At 40.8% G+C, this 19,735-nt stretch overlaps 1 protein-coding gene across 1 annotated transcript in view; it reads left to right on the top strand.

Annotated features, from left to right (window-relative positions):
- Positions 1–19,735, top strand: part of PRDM5 (PR/SET domain 5) — a 306,280-nt gene that overhangs the window by 54,277 nt on the left and 232,268 nt on the right. Inside the window, exons 4-7 of the mRNA XM_082253594.1 lie at positions 4,081–4,270; positions 8,669–8,843; positions 12,881–12,973; positions 13,214–13,335. Coding sequence (XP_082109720.1) covers positions 4,081–4,270; positions 8,669–8,843; positions 12,881–12,973; positions 13,214–13,335 — 580 coding nt within the window. The remainder of the gene's footprint in view (positions 1–4,080; positions 4,271–8,668; positions 8,844–12,880; positions 12,974–13,213; positions 13,336–19,735) is intronic.

Here is a 19,735-nt window from a genome sequence, read left to right as displayed (position 1 = left end):
ATAACTTGTGGACTCTATAACTTTCACAAAGACCAAATAATATATACTTATTTGGGTTATTTTTTACCAAAGATAAGTAGCAGTATAAATTTTGGCCAAAATTTGTGAAGAAAAACTACTCATTTGCTAAATTTTATGACAGAAACAAAGAAAAATGTGTTTTTTTCACAATATTTTCAGTCTTTTTTTATTTATAGCACAAAAAATAAAAAACCCAGTAGTAATTAAATACCATCAAAAGAAAGCTCTATTTGCATGACTGAGTAATTGTCATTCAAAGTGTGAGAGCGCTGAAAGCTGAAAATCAGTCTGGGCAGGAAGGGGGTGAAAGTGCACTGTAGGCAAGTGGTTAAACTACAGTTTACATACAGCATTAAAGAAGCATCTTGTACATCGCAATTAATGTTGTCTCAAAAACAACACTATATTGAAAAATATGCTAATCTTTGATGACTAGAAAGGTTGCTAATATCTACAACTATCAATATATTCCAAACAAAAACACTGAGTCTCATATACTAAAACAAAAGCAGCAGGGATTGTGTCATAATATGTGAGTGAATATGTGCAAACATTAACTCACATGTGTAATTGCTATCTAAGAATCTCTCTTACTGAACATACACCTGTGTTCAATGCATACAGTGTGGTCCTAGTCTGGCAGACATGTTAAACATCCAAATAATATTCCAAAAAGTGCACCATGGAACGTGCATGTCAACAAAATGACTTGCACATAAATTACTAAAAAGACCTATAAGTGTGATCCATGTCTCGGTGTCTTAAGAAATACTTAAGAAGATGGGTATTCTAGTTCATATACAGAACATAATTTTAGTGTATGTTCTTTCACAAAATGGCTGAATTACACCATGGATACATTCCTCTTCACATAGCAGAAGTCTCATCACATAAACACTCAAGAAGTATGAGATAGCTTGGAAGTCCTTTTTTGGTAAACATGATTTTCCTCTTGTTCTTTTGGGTTTTATCCAAGGCTTTAATGCAGCAGAAAATTCAATGATACGCCAATTGAGGAGGAGACAGCTGCTTTGGTCTTCTTTCACTGTGCTCTGTATAAGAAAACATGAGACAGTGTTAAAAAGATTATTGATCTAGTAATAGTATATAAATAGAGCAGGCCATTATGTCTCCTATTGTTATTTTATCAAGTGTTTCACCTCATTATGTTACATTATGAATATATGCAATGCCAGCGTTATTGCTGATAGTATTTGATTCACTAATGCTGTATTCTTTGTAGTTGAGGAACACTTTCCATTATAGAGGGTTCTCTGGGGTGAAGAAAATCATCTTGTGCATGATTGTATGGCATTTAATAGTGTTATAAATTATAAACTAATATTAAAATACAAAATAATAATACAAGTTATAAGTAAATAATTACATGTCGAAGAAGATATATAGGTCAACCATAGAAACACCCTTAGGTGATCCCTATGTCACCCGCCTTCCTCGTTCACGTGTCACCCAACTGCTTTAATTTCCCACATACTTCCAGCATACAGGTCCTTCTCAAAAAATTAGCATATTGTGATGAAGTTCATTATTTTCTGTAATGTACTGATAAACATTAGACTTTCATATATTTTAGATTCATTACACACAACTGAAGTAGTGCAAGCCTTTTATTGTTTTAATATTGATGATTTTGGCATACAGCTAATGAAAACCCAAAATTCCTATCTCAAAAAATTTGCATATTTCATCCGACCAATAAAAGAAAAGTGTTTTTAATACAAAAAAGTCAACCTTCAAAAAATTATGTTCAGTTATGCACTCAATACTTGGTCGGGAATCCTTTTGCAGAAATGACTGCTTCAATGCGGCGTGGCATGGAGGCAATCAGCCTGTGGCACTGCTGAGGTGTTATGGATTCCCAGGATGCTTCGATAGCGGCCTTGAGCTCATCCAGAGTGCTGGGTCTTGCGTCTCTCAACTTTCTCTTCACAACATCCCACAGATTCTCTATGGGGTTCAGGTCAGGAGAGTTGGCAGGCCAATTGAGCACAGTAATACCATAGTCAATAAACCATTTACCAGTGGTTTTGGCACTGTGAGCAGGTGCCAGGTCGTGCTGAAAAATGAAATCTTCATCTCCATAAAGCTTTTCAGCAGATGGAAGCATGAAGTGCTCCAAAATCTCCTGATAGCTAGCTGCATTGATAAAACACAGTGGACCAACACCAGCAGCTGACATGGCACCCCAGACCATCACGGACTGTGGGTACTTGACACTGGACTTCAGGCATTTTGGCATTTCCCTCTCCCCAGTCTTCCTCCAGACTCTGGCACCTTGACTTCGGAATGACATGCAAAATTTGCTTTTCAGTCCAGTGCTGCTTCTCTGTAGCCCAGGTCAGGTGCTTTTGCCGCTGTTTCTGGTTCAAAAGTGGCTTGACCTGGGGAATGCGGCACCTGTAGCCCATTTCCTGCACACGCCTGTACACGGTGGCTCTAGATGTTTCTACTCCAGACTCAGTTCACTGCTTCCGCAGGTCCCCCAAGGTCTGGAATCGGTCCTTCTCCACAATCTTCCTCAGGGTCCGGTCACCTCTTCTCGTTGTGCAGTGTTTTCTGCCACACTTTTTCCTTCCCACAGACTTCCCACTGAGGTGCCTTGATACAGCACTCTGGGAACAGCCTATTCGTTCAGAAATGTCTTTCTGTGTCTTACCCTCTTGCTTGAGGGTGTCAATGATGGCCTTCTGGACAGCAGTCAGGTCGGCAGTCTTACCCATGATTGCGGTTTTGAGTAATGAACCAGGCTGGAAGTTTTTAAAAGCCTCAGGAATCTTTTGCAGGTGTTTAGAGTTAATTAGTTGATTCAGATGATTAGGTTAATAGCTCGTTTAGAGAACCTTTTCATGATATGCACATTTTTTGAGATAGGAATTTTGGGTTTTCATGAGCTGTATGCCAAAATCATCAATATTAAAACAATAAAAGGCTTGCACTACTTCAGTTGTGTGTAATGAATCTAAAATATATGAAAGTCTAATGTTTATCAGTACATTACAGTAAATAATGAACTTTATCACAATATGCTAATTTTTTGAGAAGGACCTGTATATGATTCTTTGTTTTCAATTTTGGTCCCAGCTGCCACACAGTTCAGGGATGGGAAATACCCATGTTTTCTAGATATGGAGCATGTAAACCACTCCATGTGACAACACTTGGGCCAATCAGAACATTCACATGGGGTGTTTATAGCCCTGTGTAAAAGATTACTGACTTACAAAGGGCTTTAGATTCTGATAGCTGAAGCTATGTGTAAATCATGGTGTACTTTGAAATATGGGAACTTACCACATATGTTGGTACTTAACCCTCCTGTCAACGAGTTGATAATCATTTTGAAAAATGTAATTTTATGCTGATAAAATGATGAGGACATAAAGGGGGTACCAAAAACATGTATGAGATAAAATGGCCTAATGCTTTAAGTGTTGTGTTGCTAGTGTTCCATCCATAGAGCACCTTCTGTTTTAGGAATGAGATCCTATCATTTTTCAGAAGTTAGGCTAAACATCATTTAATAGCAGTGTTTAACAACCTTTTATGATAATGGCAGATACAGTATTTTACAGCTTTGTGAACTGAACTTTGTTCAATATAAAATAGAGATTTGTATATAGTTAGAAAGACAGAGAAAGAGAGAGAACTCCTTTTTGAAATTTAACTATCTCTTGTGTATCAAAACCTCCTCTAACCTGTAATAATCTTAGGTAGGAGTTTGATAAAAAAAATCTTCATAGGTCTATTGTCTAAGTAAGATCTGCTCGCACTTGCTTGAAGAAATCAATATCGAAATGTATAAGATGTTTCAATTTTTAAGCTAATAATGTTTAGCCAATCAAAACTTTAGTGTTTCTTGGTAAGTCAAACTATTAAAGTTTTTTTAGTAAAAAAAGACCTGAGTATCAGTAATTTGTTTGTGGCTACATATTAAATGTTTTTTTTTGTTGAAGATTTTATTTAAATATTTCTGTTACTTTTTTAATAAATGCACACAATTTTCCTTTTATATTTTTACAATATTTATCTTTAATCCAGGAAGGGGAAAACATATTTTACCTGGCCATTGAGGACATAGACACAGACACAGAACTTCTCATTGGATACTTAGACAGTGATATGGAGGAGGCTGAGGAAGAAAACAAAGAAGCTGTCAGTGTAGTCTCCAAGGAAGAGGAAGAGAGTGTTAAAGAGGTGCCGCTACCTCCTGGGGAGAAAACCGAAACAGGTGAATGCCATGACATGAGGTCTTTATTATTCATAGAGTCCAGTGACCTGAATTCTATAGTAATAGCAGTGGGGAATTTGACAGTAAGCTACACAAGGCACAAGAGTTCATAGTTGTAGGGAGAACTATTTAGACACTTTGACGCTTCATGCCAAAACAAACTGTGCATTTTCTATTCCCAGGCCATATATATGCGATGAGCAATCATTTTCTCGAGCAGCAATATGTCAATGTGATGTAAAACATAATATTATAAATATTATTTAAACATACACCATGCAAAAAATACTTTTAGCCATATATTTATCCGATGGTTAACCAATGCAGTTATTTTGCTGCAAACATTTCTGTATCTAACATGCTTTTACAACCAATTAAACCTAAACTCAAGACTAATATAAAAGATTTCAGTAAATTATGTATTCTAAAAAAAAAAAAAATCCAAAAAATGTAATGTGTTTTTAAATGTGACTAGTATGGGTACCTAAATTTGAATTGCTAGCTGCCTCTTGTATACTCCTGTACAGCAGCACTCAGACTAGGAGAGTCAGGGCAGCACTAGGGACAATCAAGTGTGCTACACAAACATGTGCTGACAAGAAATATCCTGACAGGAGAGAGAGAGAGTGAGCAGAGGGACAATCTCATCAGTCTGCTACTGCTCCTTAACTGCCCAGTTACAGACTGGGGGTGAGCTCCTCGCCAGATTTAGACGTTGAGGAGCCCATGGCATTTCAACTATGGGGGCCCCTCAACATAGAAATTAAATGATATGACAAATAAAAAAGTGAACTGGAATGATAAACTGCATTTGTTCTAAAAAATGTAAGTTAGGTTCCGAAGAAGAAACAGAAACTGGTTAGGAGTCATCTTTACTACTACACTGGGTGCAAGACACGTAGGAAAGGAAGATCCTCTACTCTCTGCAGATTTTGTCTGACACTCTGTCACGTCTGTAATTTTACCCGAATTTCAATCCAGGGCCACGCATGTCCAGAATTCAACCAATCTCATAAGCTTTACCGTATTCAAGATTTCGGATTTCGGTTTACTCCTTGACGCATTCAAGGGCAAGCGGGGGAGTGAGCTTCTCTCTCATGTTTCTCACTGCGATAAATCAATGCTGCTCATTAACTTCCAGAGCCACTCATAAGGCAGTACAACCAGCCCTGTTGTACTGGGCCCGGGCTCTATCAGCTGATCAGGGGAGCCCAGGCAGCTTTAGTGTGCGTTTCTTCCAAACAAAAAAAATAGGGCTCAATAAATTACACCCTCACTCCTACTTGCAAAGGGGGTGTATAAATATATTTTTCTGGGTACAATTAGGTTGTCAGAGGGGCTCAGAAGGTGGGAGCTGATGAGGGACTATTTTTTCATTTTCGGGCGGAGGTACACAATCCTATGCCCAGCCGCATGCTCTGGAGTTCCTGCTGTTGTTCTCAGAGCCATAGAGCACCTGCTGTGCTGTGTGAATGATTATCCTTTTGCTATAGGACCTCATGCACACAGGATGTTTTAACCACTTGCTGACCAGCCGCTGCAGTTATATGGCGGCAGGTCAGCAGGTTCCAGCGAATCACTGTACGGCGATTCTGGGGGCGCACTCCCACTCGCCAGCGGGAAAGCCTATCCACGGGGCCGCGATTGCTGCCGGGCACCCGCAATCGCTCCCCGTGAAGACAGAACAGCGGTCTGCTGTTGTAAACACAGCAGACCATTGTTCTCTCAGTAATCAATGCAGAGCTCCTGTGTTCCTCCTAATTAGAATCACAGGTCTCTGTATTGATTTTACAAGCCCCCGTCCCTCACAGTTAGAAAACGCCCCCTAGGCTCACACTTAACCCTTTGATTGCCCCAGGGTTAACCCCTTTCCTGCCAGTGTCATTATCTAGTAACAGTGCATAGTTTTAGCACTGATTACTGTAGTAATGTCACTGGTCCGATCTGTCCGCCGCAATGTCGCAATCCCGCTAAAAATCGCAGATCGCTGCCATTACTAGTAAAAAAGATTCTAAATAAATAAAAATTACATACATTTTTCCCCTAGTTTGTAGACACGATAACTTTTGTGTAAACCAATCACAATACGCTTATTGGGATTTTTTTAATCAAAAATATGTAGCAGAATACAAATTTGCCTAAAATGATGAAAAAATTTTATTTTTACATTTTTTGGGGGAATATTATATAGCAGAAAGTGGAAAATATTGTTTTTTTTTTCAGAATTGTCACTTCTTTTTTTTGTTTATAGCGCAAAAAATAAAAATAGCACAGGTGATCAAATACCACCAAAATAAAGCTCTATTTATGGGAAAAAAAGGACATCTATTTTTTTTGGGTACAGCGTTGCATGACCAGGCAATTTTATTTTAAAATAACGCAGTGTCGAATCGCAAAAAATTACCTGGTCATTAGGGGGAAAATCTTCAGGTCCAGAAGATTTAAAACGCTCCTCCTCCTGGCAGCAGCCTTTTGCCAGAAAAAAACACCTGACGCTTGTAAAAGTGTCAGCAGCCAGGAGTGTCTGTACTGTGTATTTTTAAAGGAAACTGTCAGAATTCATGTGGAAGTGATATGAGCAGCTCTTAAGCCGCCCGATCACTTCCACAGCTGTTGCACCATATGCCCCCCCCCCCTTCGGCTTTTGGGGTGGGGTTGGGTTGAGGGTGGGACGGGGGGGCCCCATAGGGTGGGCTGTACGGGGCCCCATGATTTCTAACAGCAGCCCTGTTAACTTCATTCCCACACAACAGGGTCAAGGGCTGTTGCCTGGCATTTTCCAACATCTTTTCCCTTGTCCCATCCACTTGTCTGTCCTAAACAAGGTAATAAATTCACATTCATGTTAAAACAAACATCTTGAATAGTAAAAGAAATACAATCCAATAATAAAATAATATGAGAAGTTGTAAAAGTTAAGAAATATAAAACATTTGCCAGAAGCTCTCATCCCTTTCTTTGCCTTAACTGTTCCATATTCTGACACCCACACACGCTTTAATGTTTTTAAATAATAAATTAAATATTATAATTATTACATTTTATTTTTTCTAAAGAGGTCTGAAGCCCTCTTTGGCAGGGGAATCCAGGGCAGTTTTCCCTTTTACCCTCTTATAAATCCAGCACTGGGTGAGGTGGTGACCTAACTGTATTGCTTAACCACAACAGTGGAAAAGAGACCACCACTTGGCTCTTTTGTTTAGCAAATCTGTGTAAATTTCAGGACTGGCTGGCCAAAAACACAAATGCTTTGGTAGGTAAAACTGCTCCCATTTATATTATTCAGCTGTGTACTTAGCTGCTTGCCTGACATTTAGCGTTAACCACTTTCAGACTGGAGGATTTTCCCCCTTAATGACCAGGCCCTATTTTGCGATTCGGCACTGCGTTACTTTAACAGACAATTGCACAGTCGTGCGACACTATAACTAAATAAAATTGACGTCCTCATTTTCCCACAAATAGAGATTTCTTTTGATGGTATTTGATCACCTGTGCGATTTTTATTTTTTGCGCTATAAATAAAAAAAAGAGCGACAATTTAGCAAAAAAAAAAAAAAAACAATATTTTTCACATTCTGCTATATGACATTCCCAAAATTTTTTTTTTAAAAAAAAAAATGTTTTAACATTTTAGGCCAATTTGTTTTCTGCTACGTATTTTTGGTAAAAAAAAATCGCAATAAGCGTATTCTGATTTGTTTGCGCAAAAGTTATTGCATCTACTAACTACGGCAAAGATTTATGTAATTTTTATTGTTTTTTTTTTTTTTACTAGTAATTGCAGCGAACTGCGATTTTTTGCACTTTTGGGGGGACCAGTGACATTACTACAGTAATCAGGGGTTAACAGTATAGGTGATCAAGGGGTTAAATGTAAGCCTAGGGGAGTGATTCTAATTGTGGGGGGGTTGGGCTTGTGAGATGAACACAGAGACATGCGATCCTATATAGCATTAGCAGGATCACATAGCCTCTGTGATCATCCGAGGGAGAAGGACGGACGGCTGTGTTTACATCAGCCATCTGTCCTTCTCTGTCAGCGGGGAGCGATCGCCGGTGTCAGGTGGCAATCGGAGCCGCCTGACACCCGCACTGGCTTCACCGCTGATGATTGGGGGCGGGAGCGTGCCGCCGGTGGCGCGCGCTCACCCCCTAGCTCCTCCCAGGCAGATGACGTTTATTAAAGTGATTCTGCCTGGGAGAGCCACTTTGCCGACGTAAATGTACAGTGCACAGTCGGCAAGTGGTTAAAAAAAAAATAATAATAAAAAAAACATCCTGTTATGTATATTTTCTTAATTTCTGTATAAAAAACTCTGTTTTTATAAAAATATATTTTTTTTATAAAAAAATTCTGTATAATAAAAGTCCTGTTGCATTTTATTAACATTACAGAACACTGTAATCATAAAGATAACCATGACTGCCCACTTTGTGAATCCAGCTTTCCCAGTCATGAGATTCTTGCTGAACATCTTCAAGCTTTGCATCAGAAACCAAGTGAGGAAAAGGAGTTTAAATGCAGAAATTGTGGGAAAAAATTCCCTGTGAAACAGGCTCTTCAAAGACAGTAAGTTCTTGAAATATATCTAATTTTGCACATGTATCTTCTCTTGCCAACTAAAGTGTGAATATCATTAATTTAGGTAGCCCTAATATGTTTTTTATAACCTGAATATATCTTGCAAACCTCAACATCAGTACCGATGAGTGAGCGACCTGCACACAATCTTCACATCCTTCTACCCTGCCTCTCTCATTTTGATCTCTTGTAATCAAGTCTATTGCGCACAATAGCTCAAGGCCTATAGACAAGATGGGAGTACTTGGGGCAGCGTAGGCAGCACAAAGCCAGGCAACAAATAAAGAGGAAGCCAGTACGATGCCAGTAGGCATGTGGCGGCGGATCTTCCTCCCGATGCTCTGTTTGCCCCGGCTTCCGTCTCCTGCAACGTGACGTTCGCAGGGGGGTGGAACCGGCGGCAAATTCAAATGTAAAACACACCAAACACACTGATACAATTCAAAATAAAATAAATTCACATTAGTTTGCCCCTAGTGCCCTTTCCTGCAGTTTTACTGTACTTTTTATGTATATATATATATATATCTATATATATAGATTGTAAAGTACATGTAGTCCTCCTTCAGGTCCTCCTTAGCCATGCAAATGAGGACTTGAAAATGTGTCAGCAGGGATTGGTCCAATAGCTTGATTAGAAGGACTGTTATGTGTAATGAGACAGAAGCCCCAGGGAGGTTAAAGCCTAGTACATGCAGGCACAAATGTCAGGCTGCATTGGCCAGTTCAATAGAAACTGTCCGACATTCAGCCCGTGTATCTCCAGGAATATGATATATGTTTGGTTTCTATGTGCTACTGTACTTTGTTCAGTATCTTTGCTCCTTGGACTTCTATAGTTAAAGGCTGAGTTAATCTTTAACAAAAAAAAATCTTAAATGCACATATTGGTGGGTACAAAAATGTGTATTTATTATTTTTGTGTACAGGAGCCAGCAAAGTATTCCATCTGCAGTCAGCAGATTGTGAATGCACTGTCAGCCTCCTGCACACTCTCCCTCCAGCTTTCTGCTTGTACCTCTGTATTATAGACTTTCAGTTTGAGAGCATGAGGGATTAAGAATGGACTATGAGCATACTGATCAGCATGCTTGCAGTCCATGGAAACTACAAATCCATCTGCCGCATCTGATTGCTGTGAATGCATGATGTGGGCGGAGCTGTGTTGATCTTAAATGTGACAGCGGCTGTGGGGGGAGAGGAATTCTCACCCACTGTCATGAGGAGGGGGGGGGGGGGGGTTGCTGAACATAGTAAATGTTACACCCTAAACAAGGGCATAACATGCAACATGTTCAAAAGGTGAATGTATCCTTTAATCACCTTTTTTCTTTTTTATGGTTAGTGATATTTTCATGAAATAGTTTAAATGTTGTGGACAATTAGTACATCAACATTTACATTTTTCTAAAAAATGATTTTACTGGAATAGTGCACACAGGGTTACAAAGAAAGTGCAAGCTTTGTTTATTTGGAAAATGTAGTGTACAGTGTTCACTAATCCACAGTAACTCATTGGAGTTGATTTGCTAAAGGCAAAGAGACTGGCCACTTTGCAGGTGCAGTTGTAGTCTGCAAGTACAATTGCTTAAGAGCTTAGTAAATGAGATGAAGCTTCACTTTGCAAAAGAATACCCAGCCACATGCAGAGAAAATAATAAATAAAACCACATTTTTGCTTGGATGCTATCATTAATATTTGTATTTTCTTATTAGATAAACCCAAACTGTTCTCCAAGCTATAGAGGTCACCTGTATAGCACTTGTAAAGCACACAAAAGAGTACAAGGAGATATGTAACATTTTTATGCTGGTTTGCCTGGTTTAATTGATACTTTTGTATCATACTTTATTTTTCCATTATGACATTTTGTAGCCTTGGTACACATAACAGAATATTTAGTAATATGCATGTTGCTACCTGCTTTAAAATATTAACATATCTAAATCATTTGGGTGCTTTTTAAAAAAAAAAAAAACTGTTCATGGTGGTTGGATTCTAGCTCTACTCTCGTCTTGGTAATGCAAACAACTCTGTTAAAAGTGATTTGCTGTCTTGCACACATATTTAGCTACTTAAGTAATATAATTCAAATATATTGTTTAAATTTGGTTTTGGGTCAGATAACACTAAGGCTCCGTTCACATGTGAGCGTATGGATCGCGGGCAGAACCGCCGCGGTTCCGCCCGCCATCCGGAGATTTATTGCAAATCGCGGGACGCCTAGCGTTGCCCGTTGATTTGCAATAGCCCCCCAAACGCCGAGCGATGTTGCCGCGATTTCCGCCTGCCGAATCGCGGCAACATCGCGCAAACAAAATCACGGGACGCAATACGCTCCAAAGAAGTACAAGAGCTTCTTTGGAGCGTATTGCGTCCCGCGATTTTGTTTGCGCGATGTTGCCGCGATTCGGCAGGCGGAAATCGCGGCAACATCGCTCGGCGTTTGGGGGGCTATTGCAAATCAACGGGCAACGCTAGGCGTCCCGCGATTTGCAATAATCTCCGGATCGCGGGCGGAACCGTGGCGGTTCTGCCCACGATCCAAACGCTGACATGTGAATGCAGCCTTATGGTCACTGATTTTTGGTCATATTTACATCACCCCATATATAAATCTTTCTGTCCCCTCTCTTTTACTACTTTTTATTTATCGATTCTAATTTGGGCTTTCTCTTTCACTGTTATATTTTCTCACATATCCAATAAGGTTCCACTACTGCCTGTCATTTGAAAGGTCACGTACCATACATGCACCAGTAATTTCATCTTAGTGTCTCCCTAAAGCTTTGTATTGTGTTCGTTTTCCTCACACTTTTCCTTTTTTTTTATTTTTTTTAGTAAAAGGGGGATGGTATGAGGCACTCATTTGCAGATATATTGAATCTCTGTATACACTGACTGCTAACTAGTTTTATCTCCTAAAATTGTTTAGGGAATTTATAAGCAGAAAGGTTTATGATATAACATTTAGCATACTGCATCCCATTGGGCAAAGAACACATTTGAGAGTTAATAATCACCAACACTTTTCCAATAAAAACCCACAGTAGGTTGATTTGTTAGCTAATAACCCACTAAGGTTTATATGTATGCTCCCAACGGACAGTGGGTATTTATGAAAACATGTTGTCTGGGTGACTAAATAATGCAATCCAATGTACTAAAAAAATATTTATTTTCTTAATTTTTACCTTCCAGCATAGTCAGAAGTCCTTTATGTGGTTCAACATTTACACCACTCACTGTGCAATCTAATATTCCTGTTCCATTATTACACAATGGCCCTAGGTCTAGTTTCCATACAGTAGAAGGAATCCAATGCATAACCAAAAAGAACATTTATACATTATGATGATGACACCCATGATGGAGACTGAACCCAGAACTTCAGTGATCCACTGTGCCCTTTAAGGGCAGCATTTCACATATGTGTCTTTTAAAAAGAGCGCCGGTTCACATATATGCGATGGCAGACATCGCATGTAATTCAGAGCGCACTGCTCTGCAAATCACATGCAATGTCTGCGTGATGCGATTCAGCCATACAGATTGTATAGCTGAATTCATATCGGATTCAGACAAAACTTGTACAGGACCCTTTTTTGGGTCCGCACCAGGATCGGATTGCATGGGTGTTCACACCTATGTGATCCGATTCATGTCTGAACTGACAGTTTGCACTGCAATATGCGAACTGATCTGGGGGTGTTGTTAACTTTGTATTGACACCCTCAGTGATTCGCATATAGCAGCGTGAACTGCCTGCGAGTTGAATGTGATGCAGGAACCTGCAGTGGATTTGCATCGCATATGTGTGAACCGGGACTTATTGCTTAAAGTTACATGTAGCACAATGGAAAAGGGCACCTATAGTCACTTGTCAGTAATTGCTACTGCAATAAATGAGTGAAATAATTGACATGTGGCATTTCCTGGGAATGTGTAGAAAGATGTATTGTTGTGTTGGATACAGCATTTTGCTGCTGTGTTTGCAGACACTAAATTGTTCTCTTTTCTTCAGTGTACTTCAATGTTCAGAGAATATCATCTCCGGAGACACTTCAGGGACTTATCAGTGTTCCGTTTGCAATACCTCCTTCGGCTCAGCGTTGAGGTTTTGTGTTTGAATTACTGAACTGCTGTCTTATTTCTGGCTTCCCTTTTGCATGCCCACTTTCAAGCTTCCTAGTCTTCTTTTTGACATCTAACCAAGAAAAAGAAGTACTTCTTTATCTCCTGTATAGGTAATGCACGAGTTAACTTAAGCCCTTTCTATGAAGCATGCACAACATTTTTACAGTTGCCCATATTATGTACTTATTCTTTAATTATTTTTTTGATTTATCTATTTCAGTTTTGAACAGCACAAAGAGGCGTGCAAAGGTGATGTGAGATTTATATGTAAGGCTGATAGCTGTGGGAAAAGGTTTAGAAGCAAAGATACACTGAAAAAGCACAAGGAAAATGTGCATATAGGTATGTTAACAATATGTGCTAGATGTTTAAAGAGACCTAGGCATCAACTTAAAAAATGCAGCTAAAAGTAAGGAAAATAAAATATTTGAAATGCTGTTTTTTCATAGTCCTCATATGGGAGAGGCCCAGCTCCTTTGCCTCTCCCCTCACATCCCTACATAACTTTTGATGTAGGTGACGGTGAATGACCCATGGGGCATGCTATAGAGCAGTGTTTCCCAACCGTAGGGTTCTGCGATAAGTCCCCAGGGGTTCCGCTGCAATTCAATATTGTGGCAGATGAGTATCCGCCCATTGTTGTTTCCAGTGTTTCTAATGTGCACTGACAGTGAGTACTCATTGATACCCGATGCCCTCTCTGTAGTTCCGAATCAGAGAACTCAGAGGGCAGAGTCAGGAGGGATGCATAGAGAGGGAGTTCTGAGTTCAGGGCATTTAGACGGGGAGACAAGAGAGTCCAGAATGGGGATCATGGAGGCATGGAGCCGTGGGAGCTGAGAAAATAGGCATGGAGCCTAGGGAGCCCAGAATGGAGACCTTGGAGGCCGAGAATGAAAACTGAGGGTGGGGAGCACCAGATCAAAAGGTGAGATCTGGTCTGAATGTTATCAGTGACGCACACTGTGGAAGGGGGAGCAGAGAAAAGGAACACATGGCTGGATTTAAAGGTGAGTACCTGTGTACAGAAGGGGTGAATACAGACGGGGGAGGGGGGAGGAGCAAAGAACAAACGGAGACATCCTGTGTATAACAGCACTGAATGCAGACTGCAGAGGGGGGGAGCAGAAGGTGGGGGCAAACAGCTGGATCAGGCTGAATATAGCAGGAGGTGAGATTATATTAGCTTCATGTTATGCCGTATTTCTACATAATGATATTATGATATCTCTTCCTGCTTTATTCAATCTAATCCAGCCATAGGCCCCTGTGCTCTGCTCCCCCCTCTGCAGTCTGCATTCAGTTGTATACACAGGATCTTGCCCCTTGCAACATTCAGCCATGTGCTCCCACTGTCAGCACTCCTCCTGGCACCACCCTCACAGGTTCAGAGGAGCTGGAACTATAGAGGAGGCACCAAGTATCAATGCACATTGACAATATTCGCTGTCAATGCACATTGAAAACAACATTGGTATTGTGCGTATTTCTTCTGCACATAAATATGCAACAGGTATGCATTTTTCTGCAGAGAAAATTACTCAAATGACACCAATGTGGTGTGAACACGGCACATAGAAATCAGTTGTTTTTTTTATGTCCTTTCAGAGACCTACGTTAGGAAAATGCATGTCTCTGTGCATGATGTAAACAAGTATTCTATGCAGGTCAAATCTGCACCATTTTCCATCAATTCTTACGCTTTTATGTAGTGAACAAGGCCCAACTGTTCCTATACTCTGCTGTCCTATTTATGAATCGCAATATTTTTTTTAAGTTCAATAAGGCCTTGTTCACAGCATATGTGCAAAAAAAACGAATGGTAATATGTGCAAATTTGACTTGCTTAGAATATTTTGGTCTTGTTTTAACATTCTAACATGTGCCCTGTTCACACTAAAATGTTTGTCTCAGGTGAGTTCTAATATTTTATTATTTAAAGCTATTTCTACAATATTTGTGTATTCATCTACAGCTCCCTGATCAGATCCAATGTTCCATGAGCTGTAAATCTGAATTTTTTGTTTATAGGTTCCCTGAGATCTCAGACTTTTTGCCAAGGTTTCCTCCATGGTAAAAAGGTTGAGAAACACTGCTATAGAGTATCTCTTAAGTGACAACTCTGAGTCTGCTCAGGCTACTGACATCATATCCAAAATGGTGGAGCCCAGCAGCATTCTAAGGGGGCCTTTGGATGTCTACACAAGGGGGGCTATGACAGGTGAAAAAATGCATAAAATACTTTGAATGAACATATAATAATTTCTGGAAAGACTATTCTTTAAAGAAATGGATTTCTGAGAGCAGTGGTGTATTTAGGTTTTGTGCTGCCCTAGGCCTGACTAAACTTGTACACCTCCTAATTTAAATATGAACCACCCCTTCCTGTAAAGGCCACACCCCTTCCTGTTTATGACCCGCGCTGTCATCTGTAAATCACAGACCACAACCACAGTCTATCAGTGCAGCCTCATCATTTCCCATAAGTTCAGCCTCATCAGTGCCCATCAGTGCAGCCTAATTTACTGCCCACCATCAGTGGCCACCAGTGCAGCCTATCAGTGAATAATATCAGTGCCCATCAGTGCTGCCTTATCAGTGCAGCCCCATCAGTGCAGCTTATCAGTGTCGCCTCATCAGTGGCCATCAGCGCATCCTCGTCAGTGACCATCAGTACAGCCTCATCAGTGGCCATCAGTGCCCATTAGTACAGCCTTATGTCACTGGATTAGTAAGAATACTCCTTTCTTTTAAGGTATTTGGACTTGAGTTTGCTGCCACTGATTGTAATCATAGGATTATTTCACTTATTTGTATAATGACTAGGAAGTCCATAGTCATTTTACAAATACTTTGAAGAATCAGTGGCAGCAAACACAATTCAATTCAAAATATCTTCTAAGATAGGAGTAATCATATTAACCCAGTGACATATTGCGATAGCACACATGAGGTGAGCAGGTCCAAAATATTATTTAAATCCTATACAATTAAAAGTCTTAATTGTATATGATGCAATTCAATATGCTCGCTCAAGGACAAGGATATTTAAAGAAATGAAATTATATTATTGTCATGATGCCTGCCATACCTGGGGGCGGAGGAGGGGCGGAGGAGCATTAGGCTGCAGTTGCACACTCATTCGCATTGGCGGCCGTCAGGCCAGTTGTACTAAGAGGGGTTGGTGGCCTGCATTCTGTCTGATTATCATACCAGCAGGTAGCAGTGTGACCACTTTATGGGGGTGCCAGACTGATTTGCCTCTTGGACCCTGCCCTCCGGCCCAATTCGCCCCATAAGACTGGCACTATACTAAAGGTGTAGTGCAAGCCAGCGGGGACCCTTTTTGTGTGGGAGCCGGGAGGAGGCTGTTTGTTTTTTTTTCATGCGGTGTGCAGCTTTTATGTTGCCCCCCTGAAAAGTTCCGCCCTAGGCCTGTGCCTGGTCGGCCTAGGCCAAGATACAGCACTGGCCCGAAAGGCTCTCTTTAACCACTTGCCTACAGTGCACTTTCACCCCCTTCCTGCCCAGACCGATTTTCAGCTTTCAGCGCTCTCACACTTTGACTGAGAATTACTCAGTCATGCAACACTGTACCCATACAAAAATTGTGTCCTTTTTTTCACATAAATAGAGCTTTCTTTTGATGGTATTTGATCAATACTGGGTTTTTTATTTTTTGTGCTATAAATAAAAAAAGACTGAAAATATCGTGAAAAAACACATTTTTCTTTGTTTCTGTCATAAAATTTTGCAAATTAGTAATTTTTCTTCACAAATTTTGGCCAAAATTTATACTGCTACTTATCTTTGGTAAAAATAACCCAAGTAAGTGTATATTATTTGGTCTTTGTAAAAGTTATAGAGTCCACAAGCTATGGTGCGAATCATTGAAATTTGATCACACTTGATCACACCTGATGTACTGAAGGCCTATCTCATTTCTTGAGACACTAAAAAGTCAGGAAAGTACAAATACCCCCCAAATGACCCCTTTTTGGAAAGTAGACATTCCAAGGTATTTAATAAGGGGCATGGTGAGTTTTTTGAAGTTGTAATTTTTTCCCACAATGCTTTGCAAAATGAAGATTCTTTTCTTTTTTTTTTTTACAAATTGCCGTATTAACAGGTTATTTCTCTCACACAGCACATGTATACTTGCAACTACACCCCAAAACACATTCTACTACTCCTCCTGAGTATGGCGATACCACATGTGTGAGACTTTTTCACAGCCTGGCCACATACAGAGGCCTAACATCCAAGTAGCAGCGTCCGGCATTCTAGGAGCATAAATTACACATATAATTTCCTGACAACCTATCGCACTTTTGAAGGCCCTTGAGCACCAGGACAATGGAAACCCCCACAAAGCTGTCCATTTATGCAATATTTCTAACACATAGCATGTACATAGCAAAAATTGCATCCCAAAATACATTCTGCTATTCCTCCTGAGTATGGCGATACCACATGTGTAACACTTTTTCACAGCCTGGCCACATACAGACGCCTAACATCCAAGTAGCGCTTTACACAAAGTTGTCCATTTATCCACTTTAAGACTGGGCCTATTTTTGACACTTGGTGTTTACAAGCTAAAATCATTTTTTTTGCTAGAAAACTACTTGGAACCCCCAAACATTATATATATTTTTTTTAGCAGAGACCCTAGAGAATAAAATGGAGATCGTTGCAATATTTTTTATCACACCATATTTGCGCAGCAGTCTTCTAAATGCGATTTTTTTGAAAAAAATTCACTTTTTTGAACTAAAAAATAAGAAATCAGTAAATTTAGCCCAATTTTTTTCCATAATGTGAAAGATAATGTTACGCCGAGTAATTAGATACCCAACATGTCATGCTTCAAAATTGCGCATGCTCACAGAATGGCACCAAACATTGGTACTTAAAAATCCCCATAGGCAACATTTTAAAAATTTCTGCAGGTTACCAGCTTAGGGTTACAGAGGAGGTCTAGGGCTCAAATTATTGCTCTCGCTCTAACGATCGCGGAGATACCTCCCATGTATGGTTTGAACACCGTTTACATATGTGGGCGGGACTTGCATATGCGTTTGCTTCTGCGCGTGAGCTAACGGGGACAGGGCGCTTTAATTTTTTTTTTCCTATTTATTTTATTTATTATTTTTTTATTTTTACACAGTTTAAAAAAAAAAATGTTTTGATCATTTTTATTCCTATTACAAGGAATGTAAACATCCCTTGTAATAGAAATAGGCATGACAGGTCCTCTTTATTGTGAGATCTGGGGTCAAAAAGACCTCACACCTCACAACTACACTAAAAAAGCAAAAAAAAATTGTTGAAAGAGGAAAAAAATAAAAGCAAAAAAAAAAAGTGGCCCTTTAAACCGGTTGCTAGGCAACGTCTTTTGACGTAGCTCCGGTCCTCCAAGACCATAGAGTCGAGTGAGGGCCATCTTGCCCTCACTCGACTTCCTGTCTTGGAGGATCCGGGACCGGATAGTTTTCCCCGCTGCCGGCGGGTCCGGTAAGCTGGGAAAACGTCTGGGACGCGGCAGGAGGGGGGGGGCACCTCTTCCCCTGCACCGTAAGGCTAATTCCGCGGCGAATCCGCCACTGGGACCACCCTCATCTGAAAGCCGACCGCCCGCCGTTTCAAAAAATACCGGGGTTATGGGGGCTATCTGCTGCCATAACCCCAGTATTTAGCTTTTAATGGCCGACGCATATAGTCGTTAGGCGGTCAGTAAGTGATTGCATGTATATGGCAAACAGGTGACGATGACTGATGGGGTGACAGGTGACGATGACTGATGGGGTGACAGGTGACAATGACTGATGGGGTGACAGGTGACGATGACTGATGGGGTGACAGGTGACGATGATTGATGAGGTGACAGGTGATGATGATTGATGAGGTGACAGGTGACGATGATTGATGAGGTGACAAGTGACGATGATTGATGGGGTGACAGATGACAATCACTGACGGGGTGACATGTGACAATGATTGATGGGGTGACAAGTGACGATCACTGATGGGGTGTCAAGTGACGATGATTGATAGGGTGACAGATGACGATGACTGATGGGGTGACAGGTGACGATGACTGATGGGGTGACAGGTGACAGTGATTGGTGACAGGTGACGGGCTATGGTCACTGATGGGTGACAGGTGACGGGTGATGGTGCACGGCGGTACTGATGGCAGTCTCTGGTGACCGGTGAACTTTAGGCTACGTTCACATGTGAGCGTAGCCATCGCAGGCAGAATCACTGCGATTCTGCCCGCGATCCAGAAATCATTGCAAATCGCTGGACGCCTGTGCGTTGCCCATGATTTGCAATAGCCCCCCAAACGCTGTTAGATGTTGCTGCGATTTCCGCCTGCCTAATCGGGGTAACATCACGCAAACAACGCATGACGCCCCAAAGAAGCTCTTGTACCTTTTTTGGGCGTCATGCGATGTTTGCGCAATGTTACCGCGATTCGGCAGGCGGAAATGGCTGCAACATCGCACAGCGTTTGGGGTGCTATTGCAAAAAACGGGCAACGCACAGGCGTCCCGCAATTTGCAATGATTTCCGGATCACGGGCAGAATCGCAGTGACTCTGCCCGCAATCGCTGCGCTCAAATGTGAACGTTATGGGTGTCAATTTCTGGGCACTGATGAGGTGACTGTTCGGTGACAGGTGACTTTGGGGGGGGCTGAGGACTGTGTGGGGACCTTTATTAGTGTGATTTTACTG

Source organism: Pelophylax lessonae, assembly GCF_965119305.1.
Source record: "Pelophylax lessonae genome assembly, chromosome: 1".
In the NCBI taxonomy this organism is placed as follows: domain Eukaryota; kingdom Metazoa; phylum Chordata; class Amphibia; order Anura; family Ranidae; genus Pelophylax; species Pelophylax lessonae.
Note: the sequence above shows the minus strand (reverse complement) of the source record. Positions and strands in the feature narration are given on the sequence as shown.